The sequence below is a fragment of the Rissa tridactyla genome, chromosome 1 (assembly GCF_028500815.1).
Source record: "Rissa tridactyla isolate bRisTri1 chromosome 1, bRisTri1.patW.cur.20221130, whole genome shotgun sequence".
NCBI lineage: Eukaryota > Metazoa > Chordata > Aves > Charadriiformes > Laridae > Rissa > Rissa tridactyla.
In genome coordinates, this window is record NC_071466.1 from 61481656 (window position 1) to 61506775 (window position 25120).

The 25120-nt window shown below is 39.9% G+C and overlaps 1 protein-coding gene across 2 annotated transcripts in view; it reads left to right on the top strand.

Moving 5' to 3' along the window:
- PCCA (propionyl-CoA carboxylase subunit alpha) overlaps nt 1-25120 on the top strand; it is a 294708-nt gene that overhangs the window by 97783 nt on the left and 171805 nt on the right. For both annotated transcript variants that reach the window (XM_054188011.1, XM_054188012.1), the window contains 3 exons: nt 9400-9502; nt 13933-14027; nt 20643-20793. In XM_054188011.1, the coding sequence (XP_054043986.1) occupies nt 9400-9502; nt 13933-14027; nt 20643-20793 (349 nt within the window). The remainder of the gene's footprint in view (nt 1-9399; nt 9503-13932; nt 14028-20642; nt 20794-25120) is intronic.

A 25120-nucleotide genomic window follows, 5' to 3' on the forward strand; every position in this document is an offset into this window, starting at 1 on the left:
TGGGATGAATTCCAAATGCTATTTGGGTGGAAAAAAAAGTCTTATATAAACTAATTTTGTTTGAAACATATTTTTGGATTTTCAGGAGAGTTGAAAATTTTTCTTATCTCAGCTGGCTACACATAATATTGAAAGAAAGCTTAAATGTTCTGACAAGGAAATAGCCACTGGAAATGGAAAAGACCTATGTGAATCACTTAACTCCTACTGTTACAGAACTATTCACTGTGGTAACTCACTGGTTCGTCATGCTTCACATCTCTTAACTATCCCCGCTGATGAAAATTTTGTTAAATTCTTAAGTGTTATGATATTATTCCAGCTACAGCTAAGATTTCTATAACTTTCAGCTAGTATTTCTGAATAGAAATACTAGAATAGTTTTACTGCTGTTAGAATTAGATTTTTTTTTTCTTGAAATACCTCTTCATGGGACTGTGGATGGCAGTCATGTTGCCCCCTTCTCTTTATCTGAGTAGGGCTGCTGTTGTATTTCTTCGGATATGGAGCCCTCCTAACTCTCACTTCTATTATTCGTTTTTTTTTTTTTTTTTTTAATTTCGGTCAAGTTTCAGTGTGGAATTTTGTGTATAGTTAAACCACTAAACCCTCATCTGAAATTAAAATAACCCCATCTTCACTCTAATGTAATCCCTAGTCAGTTGTCTTGGTTTGGATAAGTTGAATTTAGGATGCCCTTTCTTCACATAATAGATACCCACTTGAAATTATATTGAAAATGACGTGCAGTTTTCTGAAGAGCAGTTTACGTTGAATTCAGGTTAGTAGTTTCTTCGCAGTCTGAGAAAGTTCTGCTGCTGTATGTATCTAAAAGTACTTCTGTTTTAGTGTAGATATCCCAGCTCTGGTCTGGTATGTGAAGAGCCTCTGCTTGCATCCTGGAGATCCTGATCTGAGAGTGCTTTCCAAATATAGGCAACGTGAAGTTCATTATGAAGTACAAAAAACATGACTAGGTCAGGCGTTTGAATATCTAGAAATTTTCTGTATCATTCCCTCTTTGTGGAGAAACAGAAGGTGCTCTTGCTTTCAGTATGCTTGTAACAACTGTACCTGTAACTAAGTCTTTAGGGTTCATGGCTTCAAATGATCTGCTGGCAGCTCTGAAAAGGAGTTCATTTGAGGACCCTATCCTCTCCAAAGAACAGATTTAAATTTTCTGCCAGAGATTGTGATGGATCTTTGCACACAAAGATGCTTACTAGCTTGTAGGTTCAGTATTGGAGGTTGTCATACAGAAGCTACTGGCCCTCGTTTTAAACTCCATGGATTTGCAGATAAAAATTAGTTTCTCTAGGTTGTAGTTTCGGATGCAAACATAACCTCTACGTTGGAAATTTGTACTGAATTATCATAGAATCATAGGGTTGGAAGGGACCTCTGAAGATCATCTAGTCCAATGCCCCTGCCAGAGCAGGGTCACCTAGAGCAGGTTGCACAGGAATGCGTCCAGGTGGGTTTTGAATGTCTCCAGAGATGGAGACTCCACCACCTCTCTGGGCAGCCTGTTCCAGTGCTCTGCCACCCTCAAAATAAAGAAGTTCCTCCTCATGTTTAGGTGGAACTTCCTGTGCTCAAGTTTGTGCCTGTTACCTCTTGTCCTGTCCCCGGGCACCACTGAGAAGAGTCTGGCCCCATCCTCCTGACACCCACCCTTTAAGTATTTATAAGTGTTGATAAGATCCCCCCTCAGCCGTCTTTTTTCCAGACTGGAGAGACCCAAATCCCTCAGCCTTTCCTCATGAGAGAGGTGTTCCAGTCCCCTAATCATCTTGGTAGCTCTCTGCTGCACCCTCTCCAGCAGTTCCCTGTCCTTTTTGAACCAGGGAGCCCAGAACTGGACACAGTACTCCAGGTGCGGCGTCACCAAGGCAGAGTAGAGGGGGAGGATGACCTCCCTCGACCTGCTGGCCACACTCTTCTTGATGCATCCCAGGATGCCATTGGCCTTCTTGGCCACAAGGGCACATTGCTGGCTCATGGCCATCCTGTTGTCCACCAGGACTCCCAGGTTTCTTTCAGCTGAGCTGCTCTCCAGCAGGTCAGCCCCCAACCTGTCCTGGTGCATGGGGTTATTCCTCCCCAGGTGCAGCACCCTACACTTGCCCTGGTTGAATTTCGTAAGGTTCCTCTCTGCCCAGATCTCCAGCCTGTCCAGGTCTCTCTGTATGGCAGCACAGCCTTCCGGTGCGTCAGCCGCCCCCCCCCCCCTGCTTTGTGTCATCAGCCAACTTGCTGAGGGTGCCCTCTATCCCCTCATCCAGGTCATTGATGAATATACTGAAGAGGACTGGACCCAGTACTGACCCCTGGGGAACACCACTCATCACTGGTCTCCAACTAGACTCTGTGCCCCTGATCACGACCCTCTGAGCTCTGTCTTTCAACCAGTTATCTATCCACCTTACTGTCCATTCATCTAACCCACTCTTCCTAAGCTTCCCTATGAGGATGCTGTGGGAGACAGTGTCAAACACCTTGCTGAAGTCGAGGTAGACCACATCTACTGCCCTCCCCTCATCTATCCATCCAGTCATGCCATCATAGAAGGCTATCAGATTAGTCAGACATGATTTCCCCTTGGTGAATCCATGTTGAGTACTTCTGATAGCTTTCTTTTCCTCCACATGCCTTGAGATGACACCCAGAACGAGCTGTTCCATCATCTTTCCAGGGATGGAGGTGAGGCTGACTGGCCTGTAGTTCCCCGGCTCCTCCTTCTTGCCTTTTTTGAAGACTGGAGTGATATTGGCTTTCCTCCAGTCCTCAGACACCTCACCTGTTCTCCAGGACGTTTCAAAGATGATGGAGAGTGGCCCAGCAATGACTTCCACCAGTTCCCTCAGCACTCTCGGGTGCATCCCATCGGGGCCCATGGACTTGTGAATATCTAATTGATCCCTCACTCGATCCTCCTCAACCCAAGGGAAGTCGTCTTCTTTCTCCATTACTTCCCTCAGTGCCTGGGACTCCTGAGGGCTGGGCTAAGCAGTAAAGACCGAAGCAAAGAAGGCATTCAGTAACTCCGCGCTCTCCGCATCCTCCGTCACCATGGCTCCTGTCTCATTCAACAGTGGGCCCACAACTTCTCTGGTCTTCCTTTTGTGTCCAATATATCTTCTAACAATTCCCTTTTGAGAAACTTGGAGGCTTTCTACTAATCCTCCCACCCCCAATATCTCAAATTCTGTAACTTTTCCTCAATACTGAAATCTTGCATGCTTGGTGAGTATCTGTTTTGAAAGTTCCAACAAGCCAGCTTCCAACAACAGATATTTAGAGAGAGGAAAGATTTTTGCCTTTTAGCTTATAATAACAGGAAAATAGAAATTGTTCTGCTACTGAAGTTTATAAAACTGGTATAAGCACCAAGAAAGAATTTAAGTCAAATATCTGCTCTCAAATTCCAAGAACCCTTATAACTTCTCTTCTGTGGTACATATGTGTGCTGTGGAAGTGTTCAGGTAAGGGGAAGGAGTCAAGTGGATGAGTGAAGAACAGTGTTTCCTACAAACTGTTTTTTTTAAACACAGATTTCCATGCCAGCTACATGTGTAAACATGTCAAATGCTGTGACTAGATCATTTTAGTTGTTTTGGTTTTTTTTAAATAGGAGTCAAGCTGAAGCAATGCGTATTGGCTTTGTGTGTAAAATCAAACAACATTTGAGTATTTATTGGTTATTTAACCTGCCAGTCATGGTTTTAGAGGGATTCTACTGTACTAATGGTTATCAAACATCTGTTTTTAGCTAGATGGCCTTTCTAATTCTGGCCATGACAAGAAAAGACTATTTTCTTTTACTGTTTCCTGATATTGGAAACTGAAATATTACATGACAACTGCAGTTTTTTATTAGTGTCTGGCTGCCTCCAAAGAAAGTAGTTGTCTTAATTAAAGCGGCAATGCTGATTTTAGAGCTGGAGGTAGAAAGTTGGCATTGGCTATCTTACTTCAGACAACCACAAGAAAGCTTGTGGCAAGATCAATAAATACTTTTGTACGACTTATACTTCAGTGTGAATAAAAGTAGGGAGCGAGGGGAACCTTTAAAGACATCCTGTTCTTCCTCTTATAGAATCCTTCATGTTTGAAGGGACCTAAGGGGCATCATCTCATCCAGCTTTGTCCTCGGAATAGTATCAGCACTGAGTTTGAAGCTGGTTGCTTAGAGCTCTTCCCAGTTGGGTCTTGCATTGATATTCCACAACGTCTCTAAACAGCCTGCCCCATTTCTCCGTTCTTTCTGGTCATTTTTTATTTTGCATCCAGTTGGAAACTCCCCACTGCATTTTGTGACTACTGTCTCATTTTTCTGCTGTATACTGCAATGAAGAACTTGGCTTCATTGTCTTGGGAAAATGGTCTTTAAGTACTGGAAGACTGCTATTAGATGTCCACTAAAACCTTGTCTTTCAGGTTCAACAAGCCTGGTTGACTGTGCCAGATCTGGTGAACCCTGACCATCTTGAGCGTATCAACAACTTTGAGTACTAGGAGTGTGTGAAACTGGAGAGCGTATTTCAAATGTGGTCTAACAGGTGCTGAGTAAAGTTTAAAAAAAAAAAAAAAAGGACTAATAGTTGGCACTGTTGGTCTACTAGTGGTGCTGCAGTTGATACAGCTCACTATCCAGTTAGCCTTTATTACTGACAGAGTGCACTGCTCACTTGCATCATAGCCTGTTACCCACCAGGACCTCCAGGGCATCTTAGGCAGCCAGTCAGTTCCACAGACTGTGTGTTGCAGTGGGGTTAGGCTGCTCTAGGTAGAGGACTCTGCATTTGTTCTTGTGGGAACTCATAAGATGCTTTTGAGCTCATTCCTTCAGACTGTCTAGATCTCTCTGAAATGCAGCCTTGCCCTTGAATATACTGATGACCCTGTTTTAGCATGGTCCACAGACTGGTGGTGGTGCATTCCAGGTCAATGATAAGGAGATTAAACTGGTTCCGGAATAATAGATTCATGAGGAAATTCCCTTCTATTGGATTCCAGGTAGAGGATGAACTACTGACTTTGAGCCCAATGATCCAGCCAGTTCTTTCACCCATCTAGTTGTGCACCTATGTAGACTGTAACGTTCTACCTTGGAAACAGTGATGCTGTGGGAGACAATCTTAAGGTCTTGCTAAAGCTGAGGGGAGATATTTGCTGTTCTCCTGTAATTCATAAGTATAGTCAGAAAACACAAGTAGATTGGTCAAGCATGATACTGTTGGTAAATTCAGTTTGTTCTCAGTCACTGTCTTATGTGTTTAGAAATAGCTTTCAGGCTATCTTGCTCCATGACCCTTTCCCAGAATTAAAGTGAGACCGACCAGCTTGTAGTTCTCCTGGTTCTTTCATGCTTTTCTCAAAGATGGGTGCAGTGTTTGTCTTCCTCCAGTCATCAGGAATCTCTTTTGACCTCCAAAGCCTTTCAGAGATGACAGAGCAGCCTCACGATGACATAAGCTACCTCTATTAGCATCCCACCTGGTCTTACTGATTTGTATGGATTGATTTCTCAAGAGATCCTTGATTCAATCATCTTCTGCTACTGACAATTCCTCTTCTTCAGCCCATCTAATGTCTGTGTTGAGAAATTGTCCCCAACATTCGTCAGAAACCTCCCAGCTTGCTTGTGGTCTTCTATGTTGCTTTTCCAACAGATGTCAGGGAGGTTAGTTTCCAGTTCAAAAAAACCCAAAACAACAGACCCTTGCCTCCCAAACAAACAACCAACCCCCCCCCCCCCAAACTCTCCAAATAACTGACAAACAAAAACTGCTGCTTCTCCCTCTCCCAAACAACCCACAGCCCAAAACACCCAAAACAAACCCACACAAATACTCAAGATCTTGGAGACTTTGAGTTGCTTAAAGAAGAATTGGTCTACTTTGTCAACTTGAGCAGGTGTGCACTGCAGTATTACCCTTACTGGCCTCTTCCTTGACCAGACCTTCCAGCACCTGCCCTTTCCCAAGAAGAGATCCACATATTTAACCTACCCTTTGATAAAAAGGGCAAGCGTATTCTGTTGCCTGTCTTAAAGACTGGGTAGTCCACTCATTGCAGCACTGCAGTTGTGTGACCTGTCCCACCCTGTCAGTTATTCTAAGGATGTTGCAGTTCTGTGTCTGCATGCAGGCTCCAGCTCCTGTTTGGCCTCGTACCTTTATGTACAGCTGCTTGAGGTGGACTTCTCTTGATTTTTTTTTCCTTTAATGACTCTAGGCTTTGACTAGTTTGCAGCTGCCACCAGTGTGACCCACCCTGTCCCTCAGGAGAGGCAGTAGTGTTCCCTGCCTGCCCTAGGCATGGGCTGTGGTGGCCTTTCAGCCACCCTGCTCCAAGCCCAACTTGGGTCAAGGCATCTGAGGTATGATGGGTACTCCTGCAGCTGAGGCTGTGGAGTCACCATGTGTACTGCATGGGGCCATACTGTTGGTGTGAATCATCTTTGGGGTGGGCAGCTATGGGCTGCTTTTCATCATAGAATCACAGAATGGTTTGGGTTGGAAGAGGCCTTAAAGATCATCTAGATCCAGCCCCCCTGCTATGGGCAGGGACACCTCCCACTAGACCAGGTTGCTCCCTGGTCTAGCCTGGCCTTGAACACTTCCAGGGATGGGGCTTCCACCACCTCTCTGGGCAACCTGTTCCAGTGCCTCACCGTAAAGAACTTCTTCCTAATATCTAACCTAAATTTCCCCTCTTTCAGTTTAAAACCATTATCCCTCGTTCTGTAGCTATACTCCGTGATAAAGAGTCTCTCCCCATCTCTCCTATAGGCCCCCTTTAATTACTGTAAGGCTGCTATATGGTCTCCCCTCCTGAGCCAGTCTATCAATCTATGCGTTGGAAAACAGCCAGCAGAAGCTAATGAAAGCACTGAAAAGCAGCAAATCTGCATATAGGGGAAAAAAGAAAACTGCTGCTGAAAGTTACTGAGAATGTAAGAAAAAAATCTTAACAGAAAATCTTGCCTGAATAAAAAAATAAATAACTGGCATCCAAAATGCCCCCTCCACCCCCTTCCCTGCTGCCAAAACCGCCTTGACCACCAACTCCTTATGAGAAACTACCAAAAGTATCTCCTGACAAAGCCCCTCTTGCTGCTGTTTGCTGTGCTCCTTGCATACCCGCTCAGCTGGTGTCCCTGTAGTGTGCAGCACCCAGCAGTGTCTAAAGGACAGCCCATCCTTCCTGTTCCCTGCCCCTCGGTCGAGTGCGGGTGGCTGGCACTGGAAGACTGTGAAGATGGTCATGTTACTATGTGGTCAGTGTTTGGAGTGTGGGTTTGCACAGAGCCCCTGCTCAAGATTCCTCTGACCAGAGCGCCTCTTCACTTTGAGTCACAGTGTAGAGGTGTCAGTGATGATCTTGGTATAGGATGAGGCACATCAGCCTGAATGACTGTGTATTGTCAAACATCAGGGCTTAATTAGGCTGCAGATAGGATATTGCTTGTATGGTAAACTGTGTCTAGGCCCAGACAGGGGCAGTAAGCTCCGGTTTCCCTCTCCCCAGTTCCTCTGTGCTTCTCTTCTGGGGTTAGTGTGGGCAGGAGAGTTTTGGACTTGGTCGCGCATATGTCAAACCAGGGCACTGCATCAGTGCAGTTGTGCTGCATGGGGAGCATCTGCCTTGCAGTGAGGCTCTGTAGGACTGCTACTCAGTGGAAGGATCACACTTCAAATGCAAATTCTCTTCTAGCCTAAACAGTTGTGTGTTGGTTTTTTTTTTTTTAAATTTTAAATATTCACAAAGAGACCCAGATCCATCTCCATTTCGTTAGTACAGTCTCTTTAAGGAAGGTGAAGTGTGTTTATGGTAATTTTTATCACTAAGCAAATGCAACTACACACATTTGTAAGATACAAACAAGGTCAGAATACCTGACTGAGATAGTCATTCCTGTTACATATAATTTAAAAAAAGATTTGCAGATGTATGGATTAGATAATTGGGCACCTGACTTCTTTTTAACAAGTACTGCAGTTTAGATTTCTAATTAGCACATACTTCAATGAAGGAAAAATAGTCAATTGTGCATAAAACTGTCTGATAGAATGTTTACAAAAGGAAACAGAGCCTTTGATATAGGAGTTAAAATAGCTCTAAATCAGTTTCAGTAAGCTCTAACACCATGTATGTCTCTCTGTTACCTCACTTTGGTTTTTTGGACAGATCAGGTAGCATACAGAATCACAAATTTTGATGTCCCTTTTTCTCTTTATTAAGTGATTCAATATATTGGAGGTAAATATTAATTACTTAAGGAAAGATTGTACATTGAATATAATCTCTCAAAATTATAGTATACGTTATTCCGCAATCTTGAAAGAAGGTGAAGAAATACCTTCAAACATATGCATCTCTATATTGTAGACTTACCTATCTCATGTTTCTATTATCCGGGTTTTGTTTGTGGAATTGAACTATGTTCAAGAGATGGAAAGCATGGAAACTTTAACTTAGTTGTGCCATAGTTCTTATTTGGGGCACAAATATCAGGGCTGCTGCATTTCAGTAGACAATCCTACAGAAATCTATCCCAAACTTTCCATATGTGTCGACATAAATGGGACTACTAAGCCTGTAGAAAACTTCTGTGGAGCATTTGGGTCCCTGCGTTATGGTACGTTTCACCCTGAGAAAGCTGTACATGAAGTCGTTTGCCAGCAGTTATGCCCCACAGGAGTAATCTTTCTGCCATGAAAAATAAAGTCAATAAATATAGTATCTTACAATCTTTACTTGTCTGAGTAATTACATACATAAAAGAGAAAACAGAGGGAAGTATATGGAATGTGCAGTGTAACATTACACTTTAATACAGGGAAAAACTAGTAGTGCAGCTGGTATGCTCTATAAAATAAAGTTTTGGATTTTCAGGTTGTGTGTTCAGTGATTGAATTTACAGGGTCTGCGATATTATATCTGCAGTTCTTTCATCTAATTATTGTGCAACTAACCTCTGCTATTCTTGAGTATTGAGGGCTGTGTACCTTAAATTGTGGTGAGCTTTGCCTTATGTGTATAACAAGTACTTTGTAATTAATGGTTTTTAAAACTTGATTAGTTTATTACTTTTGCAGAAGAAAATGCCAGCAAAGAAAATTCATACAACTGTTGTAAATGCCCAGACTTTTTAAACGCTCTGAAATTGTGTGCTTTAAAATGTAATTTTTTTTTGTCTTTATAAGAAAAGAAAGAAAAGCTGATACTTACTGAAGAATCAAACACAAACAGTAAAATTTTGGTTTTGGATGTGTGCGTCAATGAAAGCCGCCAGATGACTGGAATGAATAAGTGTTCCTTCTCCTTGTATACTTCAGAACTTGACAACTTTTTATCTACAGATTATTCTTTTTGTTTTCGTTATTTAAGGGAAGGTTTTAGGTTTTCATCTCAAGAAGCCGCTTCAAGTTTTGGCGATGATCGCTTACTGATAGAAAAGTTCATTGATAACCCTCGTCACATAGAAATCCAGGTTTGTATTATTAACATTATTTATTTAGTTACTGAGACTTGAACTCCTAAACTAATCAAAGTTCAAAACGTTTCAAACGCTCCACTAAAAAAGGCCTAGAGTCTTGTGTTTTCCTGTGTCTTGGGCCATTGCTCAAACTACATGGCTATCATGCACAATACAGCCTTCCTGTTTTTATTCTCCAGCCTTTCTTTAGCAGGAAGACAACGAACCATGCTCAATTCATTAGGAAAAAAAAAATAAAAAAAATAAAAGGTTGTAGGCATCTGTCCTGAGGGCTGGAGCTTGAACTCTGGATCCTTACTGCAGAGCTTGAGCATGGCAGAGGATGTAGGAGTTCAAGCACTGCTGTGCTTAACATTTGTCTTGCAAGCTCTCGGTGGTTTTGTCAGTATTTTGGATTGTGTTCTGAAGTATCTAATGCTCCTTGGGAACTCAGGAGGATTTGTGTCCCATTTGAGGCAGTTTGTGGTTCAAAATCAGGTGTATTATCCTTAACTACTGGGTTGTGGCTGTTTATATCTTTATATATTGGGTCTACTGTGAAGCCAGATGTGCTAATGCAAAACAAGTTTTCTTTGTTTCAAGGCAGACTCTTTAACAAAGATATGATTTTAAAATTTGTGATGTGTTTGATCTTATGTAGGCAACTAAATTGGGTTTGTCAATAGCCTTGGAATAATCTTTCCTGACAAGAAATCTATATGGAGTGTGTCAGTTTCTTCAACAGAAATTTAATTTTTGTCCAAAACACAAGCTCTCTACAGTGAGAGCCTGAAGTATTTTGACAGTAGCTCAATAACTGAATGAACCAACAACAATAAATTTGATAGTGCAGAATGACTTGTAAGAGAGAAATATTTAACATTTTTTACTCTGCCGGATATGTGCCCACTTGAACCTGATACTTCCTGTGTTTTTATTTATTTTAGATTTCCGTATAAAACTTGTCTGTGCACAGGCTAACTTACTGCATATGTGAAATGAAGAAACAGTTTGTAAAAATGAGATTTAAACCCCAACCTATTACTACTTACTTTTTTTCTTTTGAAGGGTCACAATAAGGTATATAGTGAACACTTAGTTTCAGCGTTGATCTTGGGTTACAAAAGAGGTCAGGTTGTTAGAGTATCTTCCTGTATTCTCTTGCCATGGCTAATAATTTTTGGCTGCCTATGTCTTTTTTCTTTTTTTTTTGGTATGCAAATCAGTACCCCATAACTGTCTAGTCCTTTCCGTGCTTGCACATTTGGAAGCTTCAGCAGCTTCCTACTGACTCTTTGATGACTAAAGTTAGATGAGATTGATTCCTCCATACTTTCATGAGTTGGGGCCAGACTTTACATTGTCTTGATTCCTTTAGGTTTAAAAAAGGTTACCTCAAAAAAAATTGGGCAGTACTGTATTTAAGAGCAGCTGAATAATTTCATCTAGATTAAACAAAATAGCTTTGCCATTAATAATTTATATTTTTATTTCTAAGTGTGCAATGAATGTTGTTTTCTTTAGACAAGCGCTTTGATGGTACCTTTTAACAATATCATAGCATATAATTTTAACTTCATGTTCTAATCAGCTTTAGGATGTTGGCCTTGGTTAATTTTCAAACTGCTAAATATACAAACAATTGGAGACCAGATGCCAAATATTTATTAATTTAGCAGTAACTTTTAAATAAAACTTTTTTTAACATTCTCATATAGCTCCAAAGCATTGGTACCTAAAATTGTTAAATAAGAGGTTTCCTGTGTCTACGTATAAAACAATCACTTTGTAAAACATGAGAAAAGACTAAAACAATTAACAGGAAAATAGAGTCCAAATAGACTTTATGCTTGAACTGATTAGAAGTCTTGATCTCCTGAAATATCTGATATAAAGGACCTGAGTTTAGAGTAAGAGTACATGGAATGTCTGACTATTACTCGCCTTAATAGTAGTCCTACAACCGGAAATAGAATTTAGCTTCATCATGTAGGAGAGATTGCAATACACTATATTTAATTATTTTGGTATATCGATGCGCATCGCACGTAATAATGTTGTAATCATCTAGTGCCACAAACCAGGATGTTTTCTTTTAGGAATATTTAGGAAAAAAGCTGTAGCTGTGACATGCATTTTTAGTGAGAAGTGTACTGGAATCCCTCATCATCTCAGAGATGATGATTTCAACATTCTGTAGATGCGTTCTGAAATATAATTGTTTTGTGAAATATCTTCTTTAGTTTCTGATAATGAAAACACCGGACCCAAAATGAAAGTAAATGCCTAACACCAGACATTGTTTGGCTTATTCTGTTTATAATTACGTTTTTATAGTGAATCTTCTTGCATGTCTCTTTTTGAGCCATATTAGCTGATAATGGAAAAATGTTTGTTTATTATAGGTTGCAGAAATTAAGTAGGATACAAGAAATGTCCTGAAGGGACAGAAAGTATTTATCAGTTGGCTTGAAAAATGTTTTATTCTCCCCTTCAGAAAACAGAGAGAGAGAGAGAGAGAAGCTTTTTGGTTGCTTTGTTTTGGTGAGGCTGAATTCTGTGGAATGATGTAGGCTTTGTGGCAATGAAACAGAAGTGCTCACAGTCGTTCTACTTGCAGGACAGTGATTTTCTCCATCTGAGTACCATGCTATGCCGTAGAGGTACTGTTTTTAGTATTAAAGAACAAAAAAAAATATATATATCTTCTCCTCCCAAATGAGTTTCTGTAGAGCTCTGTGGTGTTTAGTTCTGGATTGGAGGAGTTAGGACTTGGTTAGGAAGTTGCTTTAGGCACTGCTAGGTGGTTGTTTGGTTTTGGTGGGTTTTTTTATTTTGCTTTGTACTGTGGCACTTGTTATAGAATCTGGTAGTTGGCTGGAGTACCCTGGTGCTGCCGCTGCCAAACTTCCCCCTGGGCAGGGAAGAGGGTTCTGGGACACGTTGTAGTTTAGGAACTCACAAAGTCATGATCTTGTAGAACTCTTCGAAGGGGATTTATTTTTTTTTTCCATAGAAAGCTCTGTAAATTTATGGGAGCACAGCAGAATTTCAGAGGAGCAGATACATCTGATCCGACTGGGTGCGGAGCGCTCTGGATCTGGTGCTGCACAGCGCAGGCGAGTTGTCTTCATGAGCTCGGTGCCTTGTTTTCAGTCACATCCACCCGGATTATTCACGCATCAGCAAACGTTGGTGTCGTCGATGCAGGAATTCATCTTGCTTAGTGCCATACTCGCTCTGCGGTGCTAAAAGGAATAATAAATAATACAGATTCCTTGTCACAAATGTGAGTAGATATGGTTGAGTTCCCGCAGTTTGAGGAAGATAAAAAAAGGAGACTATCTTGTTGATTTTCAGTGTAGAACTGCACTATTGGAAGAATGAAGCATGAATATTGGCACAGGTTCCTGCAGATCATAGCTGGAAGATAGATGGAAAAAAAGGGATTAGAGTGAATATTTTATAAGTAAGAAAGGGGAGCAGGTGTGGTCTGCAATGAAAGAAATTGTTCCAAGAATAAGTGTAGAGTATAACATCATAAGATTGGAAGAAGTCTACTTGAATCCTCAAATCCAGTATCCTGCTATTGGAAATGGCTGCACCGTACAGTCAATTTCATAAAGGGATAGAGTTCCTTGTCCTACTTTTCCTTCAAGTTTGAAGTTGCAGAATCAACTGAGTTTTGTTATGCCAAACTTGTATTTTTTCTAATGTGTGATTTAGGTAGTTGGATCTAGGTACTTGACTATATGTTTAACTCTTCCATGAACTGAAGCTGCAGCCAAGAACTGTAGTTGACACCTGGTTTTTAAGAAACTCCTTGGAACTACTGCTTTAATTTCCATTGAAAGTACTGAGGAAGTAGCAAATTTTATTCTCCTTAATAAAAGATTGCAAAGTTTCTAAAGATCTTTTTCTTCATTAAAGATGGTGTGCTGTGGTTTGCCTACTAAGAAAGCTCCAATTAGCCATTGTTTCCGAAACCTTTTGTGTGTAATTCAGGAACAAAACTTGGCATTCTTTGAGTTTTTTCTCTCCTTCATTGACACAAGATATTACTTAACGATATGCTTTTGAATAATTTCGTTGCATAGTACAGTTTTAAACGCTTGAAAAAGAAGTTTCAATCTTGTTTCGGTCTTTTGGTTTCTGATTTCTGAGCTTTTGGGAGCTTGTCACAATTTTGAAGTGAGTGGTTTTTTTGTGATGTATAGATTCTGTATAGAGAGACTTTAAAATAATGCGGTTCAGAATTTGAAGGAGCATTCAATTAGTATGTCATACACAATTAATTTTCTACACTAGCATTTTTTCCCCAACCTTTATTTCTAGGTTGGAAAAAAATATTTTTTTTAAATTCAACTGAACACTATGTACTAGTATAAAGTCCAAAGGCCATATTCATACATCTGTTTGTTAATGGTAGCATGTCGTTTTTTCAGGTTTTGGCAGATAAACATGGTAATGCCTTGTGGTTGAATGAAAGAGAGTGCTCCATTCAAAGGAGAAACCAAAAAGTTGTGGAGGAAGCGCCAAGGTATGTATACTGAACTCTTGATGGAGCTTCATAGTTACGGAAAGCACTTTTGGAAAGCTGCTAATTTTATTTATTATACAAATGCAAGCAAATTTTATTTTATTAAACATTTATTTTCTTTGTAGTTTCTAAGTTACAGTCATTTGACTGTAATGCAATTTTGATGTTGTACTTAAGGGTGTTCTGATCTTGCTTCATGATGTCTTTCTCTAAGAATAAAATGTGGTGTTAATTTTTTTCATGATCTTCTATAATATGGATATGGATCTTACCAATCAAATATGTAGTATATGAGATGGCTTTCTTAATATCTGAGATATTTTTCCTTTGTCTTCGAAGGGGATTTTTTTTTTCCATTCAGCTTTTGGATTTGAGAGTAAAATAGAATATGGAATAACTATTCATTTTACCACAGGTACAGATATCTGACTATTTTATAGTAACTGTGAGAAGGACAGATGATAGTCTTTATTTCTATTTGAAATGGAACATGAACTATGAAATACTCTCTGCCACTTTTAGTACCATTCATGGTAGTGAACTATAGATGTAGGTGTCCAGTAACTCAAAAGTACTGAATTATCTTAATCCCACGGATTTCAAATGGAGCTGAAATACATTTCTGCTGTGCAAGGTATGGTCTTGCTGTGTTTGCTGTTGCATGGCATTCATCGGACAATATGTGTAGAAAAAAGGGCAGAAGAAAGTTCTGATTTCAGAAAACCAGACATATATATGTATGTATATCACTACTCATGGGAATTCTCCATGTAATGTAACATCCCAGTGTAACCAGCTGGGATGGCTTTGACATTATTTTGTAGCACAAAACTAAATGATGCAACAACTTAGGATGTGAGGGAAAGCACGTCATTCAAATGATGTTTATTTAGAGGCAGCATATAAGTTAACGTTGGATCATAATTGTGGGACTGGCCCTGTTACAACCTAGATTTTAAATTAAAAAAACCAAAGTTTAAATCTAAGAATGCAAACCCACTAATAAATACTTAAATAACTTCTGTTGCTTCCTGGTAGTGCTTGTGGATTTCTCGGAAGCCTTATGCCTAAAGATCTTACTGTGTTTTTGTTTGTGAAATATGAAGTTGTCAGGTCCCAATATAATGTGTGTGTGCGTATACACATACCTAAGCACTTAGGAGAGCCTTTTGCCTTAGGAGTACAGGTGAGGCGCCGGCTGCCACTGCTGCCTGCTCATTCTCCATGCCTGTGGTCAATTAAAAGGAGTGATGTGTCTTTCTCTCACCAGCAAACTGTGATCAGAGTGTTTTCTTTCATCAGAAATATCAGCCTTTTAACTTTCTTGGGCTTCTCTGTTGGAGTTGCCAGTAAGTTTTCTCATCTCCTTCTATAACTCTATAAAAGAGTGTGGGCGGGTCAATAGCTTCCAAAATTTGGCATGAAAACTCTTCTTCCTTCTTGTTAAATGTTTTAGACTCCGCCAGACTGTTACTGACAGCTTTGGAAGGCTTATCTGTCTTACAGGCACTAGCGGTTGGCTGCAGAATCCATTTATTTACAAAGGGTTACAAGACTGTTACAGATAAGCAGGGGACTAACTTCTGTGAGACAGTATAAAGACCAGAAAGCCTAAAGTTAGCCTGTCCTGTGAATGCTGTTGCAGTTAATCTCATTGATTAGTGAATCCTGGGAACATCTTTTCTCATACGTCTGGGTGGAGGAAATATGAAGTCCTCAGTAGTCCTTTTTTTTTCCTCCCATTTTAAATGGTAGCTGCCATTAAGAGCTCTGAGATAGGTTGAAGCTTTTTTGTTTCTTTTGTGAAGCCCGGGAGATAGGGATGCTATAGGCTAAAATGTTTATCTGTCTTTTGTACAATTAGGGCTTTTGACTCTGGCCTCAACTCAAACATCTATTGATTTACTTTTTCCTATGATGGTGTTTTCCTAAGTATCTAGCTTAAGAGACTGATTGTTTGAAGACCTTTTGGCTTTGAGAATAATCTCTATGGTTTTCTTAAAGATTTTCTGCAGTTTTTGAACTTACCCTTATGGGATCATTTTGTGTTTGAATCTCCAGTTTTTCTAGGGAAGTTCAGGCTCTTTTGAGGACAGAAAGCTCTTTAGTTCACGCCCTGATGAGTTACAGTATTCAAGGGGAGCCCTGGTGTTCCCGGTAGCCAGTCCCCCCCAGTTTCAAGTAGGAGACCAACAAACTTTGCTTATACTCTTTTAAGATAGTCAGTTGTCCTACTGTGTCTGTTCTGGGAAGCACAGACAATAAGATACTCATCACTAGGTTTTAGTTAGTGCTGGGCAAAGCTAGTGCTATGCAAAACTTCCAGTGATTTACAGTAATTTTCTTTGCTTCTAACTTCACACCTCTTCGGAAGGTGCTAAACCACCCCAGTTCCCTCGGCTGCTTCTCATAGGACTTGTTCTTAAGACCCTTCACCAGCTTTGTAGCGCTTCTCTGAACAGGCTTTCTTGTCTGTCTTGTAGTGAGGGGCCCAAAACTGAACACAGTATTCAAGATGTGGTCTCTAACTATCGTGTCTCAAAATGCTGAGCTTCATGACACTGAACTTTCTCTACATTTTCAGGCCTTTTCTGGACAAGTAATGATGGAAGAGCACCCTGCCATTGAATTCTGTACTAGCATGTAAGATCCATATTAGCATCTACAGTGAGCAAGTCCTTAGAACTTGCTAGCTGCCTGCTTTGTCTCTATTTTTATCCAGTGATTCCATGTCTTTTGGGTTAAACCTTAGCATCCAAGACTTTCAGAATAAGGTGGTTCTTCGAACGGTCTCTCAACAATTTCACTGAGTTTCATCTCGGGCAGGAAATAATTTGTTTATTATGGTTTTTTTTTCTTCCTAGCTGCATACATTCAGAGTTGAGTTTGCCTTGTCTATCCTAGATATTAGTTTTGTAGTGTTTTTTTAAATTGGAAGATGTTCTTTCAGTTTAAGTTCAAAGGACAAAAATGTTTCTATTTCTGCCTGTGACAGAAAGATGTAAGAGCCAGGAGATTTAAAAGGGAGGCTATTTTAGCAGTAAGTGACTGCGTTATAATGCAAGTGAAACAGTTAAACTATTTTTGTGGCCTTTTTTGCATGCTCCATTGTTAGCTTCTCTCAGGAATGTTTCTGTCATTGGAAGATGCACAGACAGCAACTTTTTTCACTTTCTCCAAGCACTAAGCTCTCTCTGAAAGATCTCGGTATGACACCAAGTACTTCAGGATCATATTCCAGGTTAACTGCCAGCGTGCTACTTGAAGCCACTGACAATTTGAATGAATGTGTGTAGGCCAGGACTTAGCAGAAAGGTATGTTATTGAACTAGACTATGTACAAGTTCTCCTGAGACTTGAGCTGCATGTATGTGTATCAGACTCCACATTTCCTATCACTCTATCTAGAAATCCTTGAAGGATTTGGCGTTAAGAGAAACAGGGAGGCTGTTCTGTTTGTGACTGTGTATGTGATTTGTAGGTGGGCGCAGTTTAGATGTGGGGGCAAAACTGTGTTCTCAAATACTTTAGCATATTTATGCCCATGGTGTGGTAGTCCATAGTAGGTATCTCAAAGGAGAAGGGTTTTTGTAGGTAAGTAAATTTTTAAATAAACTATGCCTAACTATTTCCTAAGAGCAAGTAAGCTGACCTTGACATTTAGAAAATGAAGGTACTATTCTTTCCTAGTGTAGTGGTATCTTCAGAGGAAGGCTAAATGTGATTGATGATTTTTTTTTTTTTGTGTCTAAGCTGAGCAGTAAGTTTCCACTGAGAGTGTAACTGTCTGTACTTTTCAAAATCTCAACCTTATCTGTGAGTGAAGGCAATCGAGATATTTTGGGAAACATTATCTGATGAACTAGAAGCGGAGAAGTAGCATCTTGTCCATGTGGTCATCTCTCTGGATGTAGAAACAATGGAACAAACTAACTGTATTGTCTTTGATCAACTTTACAATAGCTTGAAGAAGGTCTTATGAGTGAAATGTCAGGTCTGATCTCTTTTTTTTTTTTTTTTTTTGGTGCTTTTATCTTGTGAATGCTTTTTATTTTGCAGCCTTCATGCTGCCGTAGGAGCTATTTGGTCGAAAGAATAACAGTTATATGTGTGAAAAAAAGATTTGAAGTCAGGTTTAAAATGCTGCGTTTTCAAGTGATGCCTAATTAGATCAGAGAAGAGTTATTTTGTTTGCAAAAGGGGCATTGCTAAAGAAGAGAGAAACTATGTATACGAAAGGTAAAGCAGCAGAGAAGAATAGGAAAACTTTGGTTAATTAACCTAGCTGATTGCAGGGATGATCCAGTCATTTTAGAGCATAAAGCTTAACCACGTGGCAGAGATGAAGTTTAGCAGTGTGATACCTCTGTTCCATTCTTTGGCTACAGCAGGAGGTGAACAGAGAGATCTCAGACCTACATTTAACAAACATAGGGAAGACACCACTGTAATGCGGGGGAGTAACCGTCTTTCATCCGTGTGAGAAGTAATAATGGCTATTCTAGAAATAGAGCATGAAGCTGATGTTGAAAAGGTTCTGTTCTTCATAAGCCACTCATTGACCTTTCATGATCAAAGCCCCTGAAGAAAAGTCCCAAACTGAGTTATAGATTGTTGATTTTGTTTAATGTAGTCTTCTCTTATTGAATCAAAATAAGAAATATTATGGAACTCTTTTACATTACCAGTACCTATTTTTGATAGGTATGATACAGTTTTGCACATCTTCTGTTTTTTCCTTTTACTTGATGTAGGGTCTTGGTAGCTTTCTGGGGATCAGACTTGACTTACTTTTCCTGTTGATGCCATTGTTTGCCAAGAAAAACTTTTTTTCCTAAATTCTGAAAATGCCTGTCCTACTGTCCATGAGAATCTGCCCGTGTGGGCACTGCAAGGACGGAGGTGCTAAGTAGCACTTCGCCTGTGAAGAAAAAGGATTCCATTGTCTCCCAGTTTGGCTGGGTATTTCCTCACTCTTTTCCTATGTCAGATATGGTTTGTTGTGGCAGAAGTCTCCGGCTCTTCTGTGAGTTCAGGTCTCTGTGAAAAACCCCAGAGTAAGTACTAAAAGATAAGTCCTGACCCAGCGCTGGCTTCTGTCTGAGTTCAGTCCTGGGCCCCACATGGAGCTTCACTGGCTTTGATGGGGCCAGTTCAGTTACATGGAGGTTCCTGATTGCTCCTTTGCAGAATTAGGACCCACTGTTGAGGACATCTCAAGAAATACATAACTTTTGGTATTTTTGTTTTAAGTAGTAACCTTTAAAGTACTTTTAAAATGATAGCTGAGTTATGTGCCTAGTGTAGGTCATCACAGAAACATAAAAATCGTATTTGTAGGCTCATATAAGATGAACTTGTTCTTCATTGAAGGTCAGTGTATCAGGGTAGGGGGCAACCAGTTTCACAGCTTTGATGGAAAGCCACGGAAATATCTAGCTCTAAATTAACAATCTGGATAGGTTAATCTAAATCTGAATTTGTGGTACAGAGGAGAGTTAACAAGCAGAACGTGTACCTTCTGGAGTCTTTCAATTCACTTAATGGGTGGAAGTGGCATGTTGCCCTCTTTGGAGCTCCAGCTTGCCTTTTCCTGGAGGGGCCTCCTCACTGTCTTTGGGGCTTGGGCTCATGTTTTCTGGGAATGGGGGGCAACCCTCTGTCTTTGGGACTCTTCTTTCTTGGGTCCACCTCACCTATTTTGGTGCTTGGCTCACCTTTCCTGTGGGGGGCCACCTCCCATTTTTGAGGCTTGGCCTCACCTTTCTCAGGGGACACTGCCTCACCCTTATTGAAGCTCGGGCTTGCCGTTCACGGGGGAGTTCTGTCTCCCCCTTTTTTTGGGCTCAGGCTTGCCTATCCCTGGGGTTTTGGCATTTGGACTCTCAAGGTGGTAGCTGAGCTGCTCTTTGGGTGCCCTTGAGTATGTCCAGAATTTGTGGAAAGGCATGAAACAAACACAGATAACTAATCTTCAGCTTACAAGTAAAGGGGAGACAGTAAATACATGATATGAAGGTTTAAGTCATGATATTGTTGACGGTGTTTTAGCTAAACGCTATGAATGCCCATATTTTCTTCATTGCAATCTTACTCACATAAGAAGCCCAAATAAATACTTCATTAATTTACAAAACTTTTTTTATTGCATAGAACATCAAGGACACAGCCATGCTGTTTTGAGTCAGAAAACAAATTCCCCTTAGACTTCCTGTCTTGTTTTTTGGCATTCATAATTCCATTGGATGGTTTTTTTAGTTACAGTTTTTTTTGCAAATATGCCTTCAAAAATATAATGGATTTGCATTTCTGATTCTATTTTCATTTAACTTGCATTATTATAGATCTCGGTGTTCTAAAAAAGTTGTGTACTGTTACTTTATGTTTTAGAGAATACTGTTATTTATCCTGCACTTCTGTACATTAGCAGTAATTGAAAGGTGCAGTATATCTATTCAGGAGCAGTATAAATGCAAAGGCATACAGCTGACAGCCTTGAGAGGTTTTCATAACTTAAATAATGCTGTCCGTTTTTGGTGGCAGTTTAAGCAGAAGACGAACGATTTAATTACTTTCTTTTTGTAACTAAAGAAAGGCATTGTTTCTGTATTGTAGCACTTTCCTAGACCCTGAAACTCGAAGAGCAATGGGAGAACAAGCAGTAGCTCTTGCCAAAGCAGTAAAATATTCCTCTGCTGGAACAGTAGAATTCCTTGTGGACTCCAGTAAGAATTTTTACTTCTTGGAAATGAATACTAGACTTCAGGTAAGAAAAACAGCTCTACAGATTCAGAAAATTGTTATTTAAAAAAACAGAACATAACCTCCTTCCATACTTAGGGGTCTGCTCCTGCAAAGACTTACACATAACTAACTTGACGCGTGTGAGCACTTCCCACTGAACTTAAAAGATCTACTCACTTAAATAAACCTGCATATACAAGACTTTGCAGCACTCAAGTAAGTGTTTGGAGCTTTTGCTCTTTGTTACACTTGACCTAGAGACCTTGCAAAAGGTCACTGTTAAGTGCCACTGTGAGTTCACAGTAAGTGGCTAGCCACTGTGCTCTGATGCTTTTCCCCACTGGTCCCTGAAGTTTCTTTTTTATTTTTTTATACTTTGATGATCGCTTGCTGAGTTTCTCTAGGAGGGTGATTAACACTATATGTGTATATCAGCAATAAAAACACTTGCAATCTGCATATGATTGAAACAGTTATTGGAACGCAACTGTGTAAAAAGCATGCTGACATGGTATAGGATTTTTGTAACAACTCATGTAGTCAGCAGTAGATGTTATAATGTATGCCTCAAAAGAATGGTCAAACAGTGTTTTATGGAAAACCCCCTCTACCTCTTATTTGACAGTTATAATGCATTTCTGGTCATAATCTAAGAAAACAGGCACATAACTTAAAGTCTGGATGTCATTCTCAAAGACAAGAAGAAAGTTCAACTTGTAAGCAATTAAATTCCATTGTCATCATCCTCCTTTTCTCACTTTGTTAAATAATGCCAGAAAAACTGAAATGGGGATTCGAGCAATAGAGTGATTAGCTGCTTATTCTGTTTTAGCTACTTTTTGCTAGGGCCGTGTCCTGCCTGCTGCCTGTACATGTGGGCAGTGATAGAGCATAAAGAGATCCTTGTAATTCTGACATCTTTGCATGACTTTGTATAATAGCTGGGGAAATTTATGCTTTGGGTAAAGAAGTGAGAGCGGATTTGGGATATGAAGGGGGAGCGGGGGTGTTGCAGTCTTCCCCTGTACTGGGGAAGACTGCTGGTAAAATTTGTCTTGCCTTGTTTTTGGAATTAGTCGTGACCGTTATACTTCATGTGCTTTTGCTAGGGGTTTGCTAGGCACAATCTGGTCTACCTTAGATTCAGTTAGAGAGGGCGGTGGTTAATGGCGATGTAGAGCTCATTAAAATATTATGAAGAACTTCTGTCTCTTTGGTCATATTCTTTGTGCTTTTCCCAATCTTGCAGTTTTTGAGAGAACACTTTTTAGTGACTCTCCATGTTCTTGTTTACATACCAGAAAATAATTTATGGTTTTCTGTGTAACCCAGCAGAAGCTCAAAACCACTCCCTTCTTGTAGTATATTATTGTCTATCAGTTCCTAAATGGAATTAGTGATAGAGTATCCTTGGAGTTGATTCATTTATGATTTGTTTTTAAGATGTTGTATTTGCTGCGTTGTGGTATCTTCCCCCTGCAATGCATAGTGGTAAGTGTTCAAAGTCCCAAACCTCAAACTTACTTAATTGTAGAAGTTTCCACGTAGGCAGTAAGAAAGCTTTCACAATTCCATCTTGGAGGACTTTAAAGGCTCCTTTTGAAATATAGCCTAAGCAGTTTGACAGTCCCCTATAATAGCAGACTCATTCTTTCCAACTCTTAAAGAAATTTACTAATCTTAAATTACAGTACTTGTGTAGATATTCTCTAATTCCTCTATCCTGACTCTGTATTGTCTCTAATTAGCATTTCAGCTTGAGGCTGGAGAGTAGTAATTTTCTTTGATTCTTCCCCAGGCTTACTTGATTGATCTGTCACTTCTCCCGGGTCTCAAGCTTCACTTTCTGTTCAGCTAACAGTTATGCAACTAACATCTCCTCCTCACTCCCTTCTATTAAGAGCCGAACATAGACACTTTAATGAAGCTGGTCCAGATTTAACTTCATAACCAGGAGTGTCTCTAGATGTTCCTGTATGGCTTCAGCCTTTTCCTTTTGCATCTCCTAACTGTGAACAGTGGCTCGCAGCTCCACTTCCCTTGTCTTTGCTGAATGCTCCACAGCTGGAAGAACTTTCCTAAATGATGGACATGTGATCCATAAATGATGCTTCTAAGGTGCATTACAGACACAGCTACCTGTCAGCATCATCAGAATGTGTCTACTAAATGATGGTATTTCCTGTGTCTGTTTTAACGTTTCAGCAATTTCTAATCAGATCACTGTAGCCTTTTTACTCTAAATACAGACTTCAGAACATACTTGCGTAAAGCTAACTAAACCATGTCCAATACTTTGCACTGCCTGCTGATTTTTTCCCCTCCCTCCCTTTGGTGTGTCTGTCAGATATTTTCCAGTGTTTTTTTGTAAATTATTTTGCAGTAATTCAGAGTTGTATTGTTTGGCTGTCTTTCTGGGGAACTCTTTGGGAATATACCTTTTCTGCTGTGTAGTTCTGCAAAAAAGTATAAGTAGCACCTTACAGGAAACTTATATTTTATTTAATTTTTAAGTGTTGTTGCAATACAATATGAAGTTGGAAAGTGCAAAAAGTTGGTGAATCAGCTCCATTGTCTTTTGTATGCTACACAAATCTGTTACAGATGTTTCACTCCCTCCAAGTGATTCAGCTAGAATGATTTATTCTTTGCTGTTGGCAATGCACTTTTTGTTCTATCTGCTGCTCTGCCATCTTTCAGAGGCTAGCTGATAAGTATGAAACATGAGATTGGATAATTGCATAGCAAAGCTACTTATACTTGCTTTTCACAAGAAACCATAGAAATGGCTACCCTAGCAGCTACCAGACAAATTCTGTACGTTGTCATTTAGGGCACTTTTGGAGTGGTTTTCAGGCAGCTTACCACTGGTAGGATCATTGAGGCAGAGCAGATGTTGAATATCTGATTCTTTATAGCTGCTCACGCTGAGGTGTGCTTTGTGTTACTTAGTTGTCATCAGCCTAATCAAAGGCAGTTGTAGTCAAAAATAGCCAAACAAGGGCTTTTAAATAAATGCAAATTTTCTGACCCCATGGACTGATAGCTTTTCTAACTTCCAGATTGTGTCATGCTGCCATCAGAACTGCTGATGTTCACCAGAACAGTCTCTTCTGCTTTTCGCTAGAAGATTAGAAATGTTCTTCGCTGACTTTATAGGAAGAGAGACTACAGTCTGTCAATAAAGGATATCTGTTAACATATGGGTGTGCAGTGTGGCTAAGTTGCCTATGTGTGAATCAATAGGTGACAGCAAGAAGTTTGTAGTACCTTGAAATGAGAAGCATCTCTTGTTGGCTTGAGGAGAACTGAGCAAAGTGTGATGAGCAGTGTGAAAAGAGCACTTACCCTGAATACAGTTTGTACCTCTCTCAGGTCTGCTCCCAACCTTCTGCTTCCCCCATGCGTTGTGTGATTTAAATAACTACTGAGCAACTAATTATTTATAACTAGTGAGTAGCTTCTCAAAACATGACCAAATTGCTTCGAGTAATCTGATTGAAAGGATCGTTTGTATAGACTGAATTCAGCACAGTGGAGTTGAGAGATAAGGTAATTTGAATAGCAGTGTGTCTTCTCATGTGACAGTTTGAATATTTTTGTCATAACTTTTTAGGGATTAAAAGTTAATTTTGATGTGTTTATAAGAAATTATTGAAAGCAAATGGCATATCTGTATGGTTTTATTTTACAGTTAATTGTAGAGAGAGTATTTATTTTATGTAAATGTTTTCAAGTTCTTTTAAAGTTACTTGATTCTAATGCATAAGGCAAATGTAAATAAACTTCTATACACCCATAAACCATTACCTAGTGTTAAGATTTTTCTCCATTACTTTTGGCATTTTACTGACCTCTGGAAAATTTTATATTCCAGAGCTTTGTCTTTGTACGAAACTGGCTGTGCCTTATGTAAAAGACAGAGGAGGACTCTTTCACGTGTAACATGTCTCTTTCTACCTCCCTTTTCATCTGTCATCCCATCATCATGAAAGTATAAAAAGCATGGTTGGAAAATGTCTGGAAATATGTAGAAATCCTGTTGGTGATTGTCTGGAGCTCCACTGCTTATAAACTGCTGGTTCTAACAGTCTCTTAATGGTATCTGGATTCTGTTGCACATCATTAGGCAGCACCTGCTACATGTTTGCTCAGTGAAGGAGAGAAGTGCTGGAAAATATTGCAGCTGCACTATATAAACAGTATCAGCAGAATATAAATATGAAAGCGATGAGCTGAGTCTGGGTTGCCAGCTAAAACCACGGAGAGGAGGTGGTGACTTTGGTATCCGTAGCAGACCCATGGGACGGCAAGAGGTGGTTTTGTTGTCTTGGTGGGCCTAAGTGCCT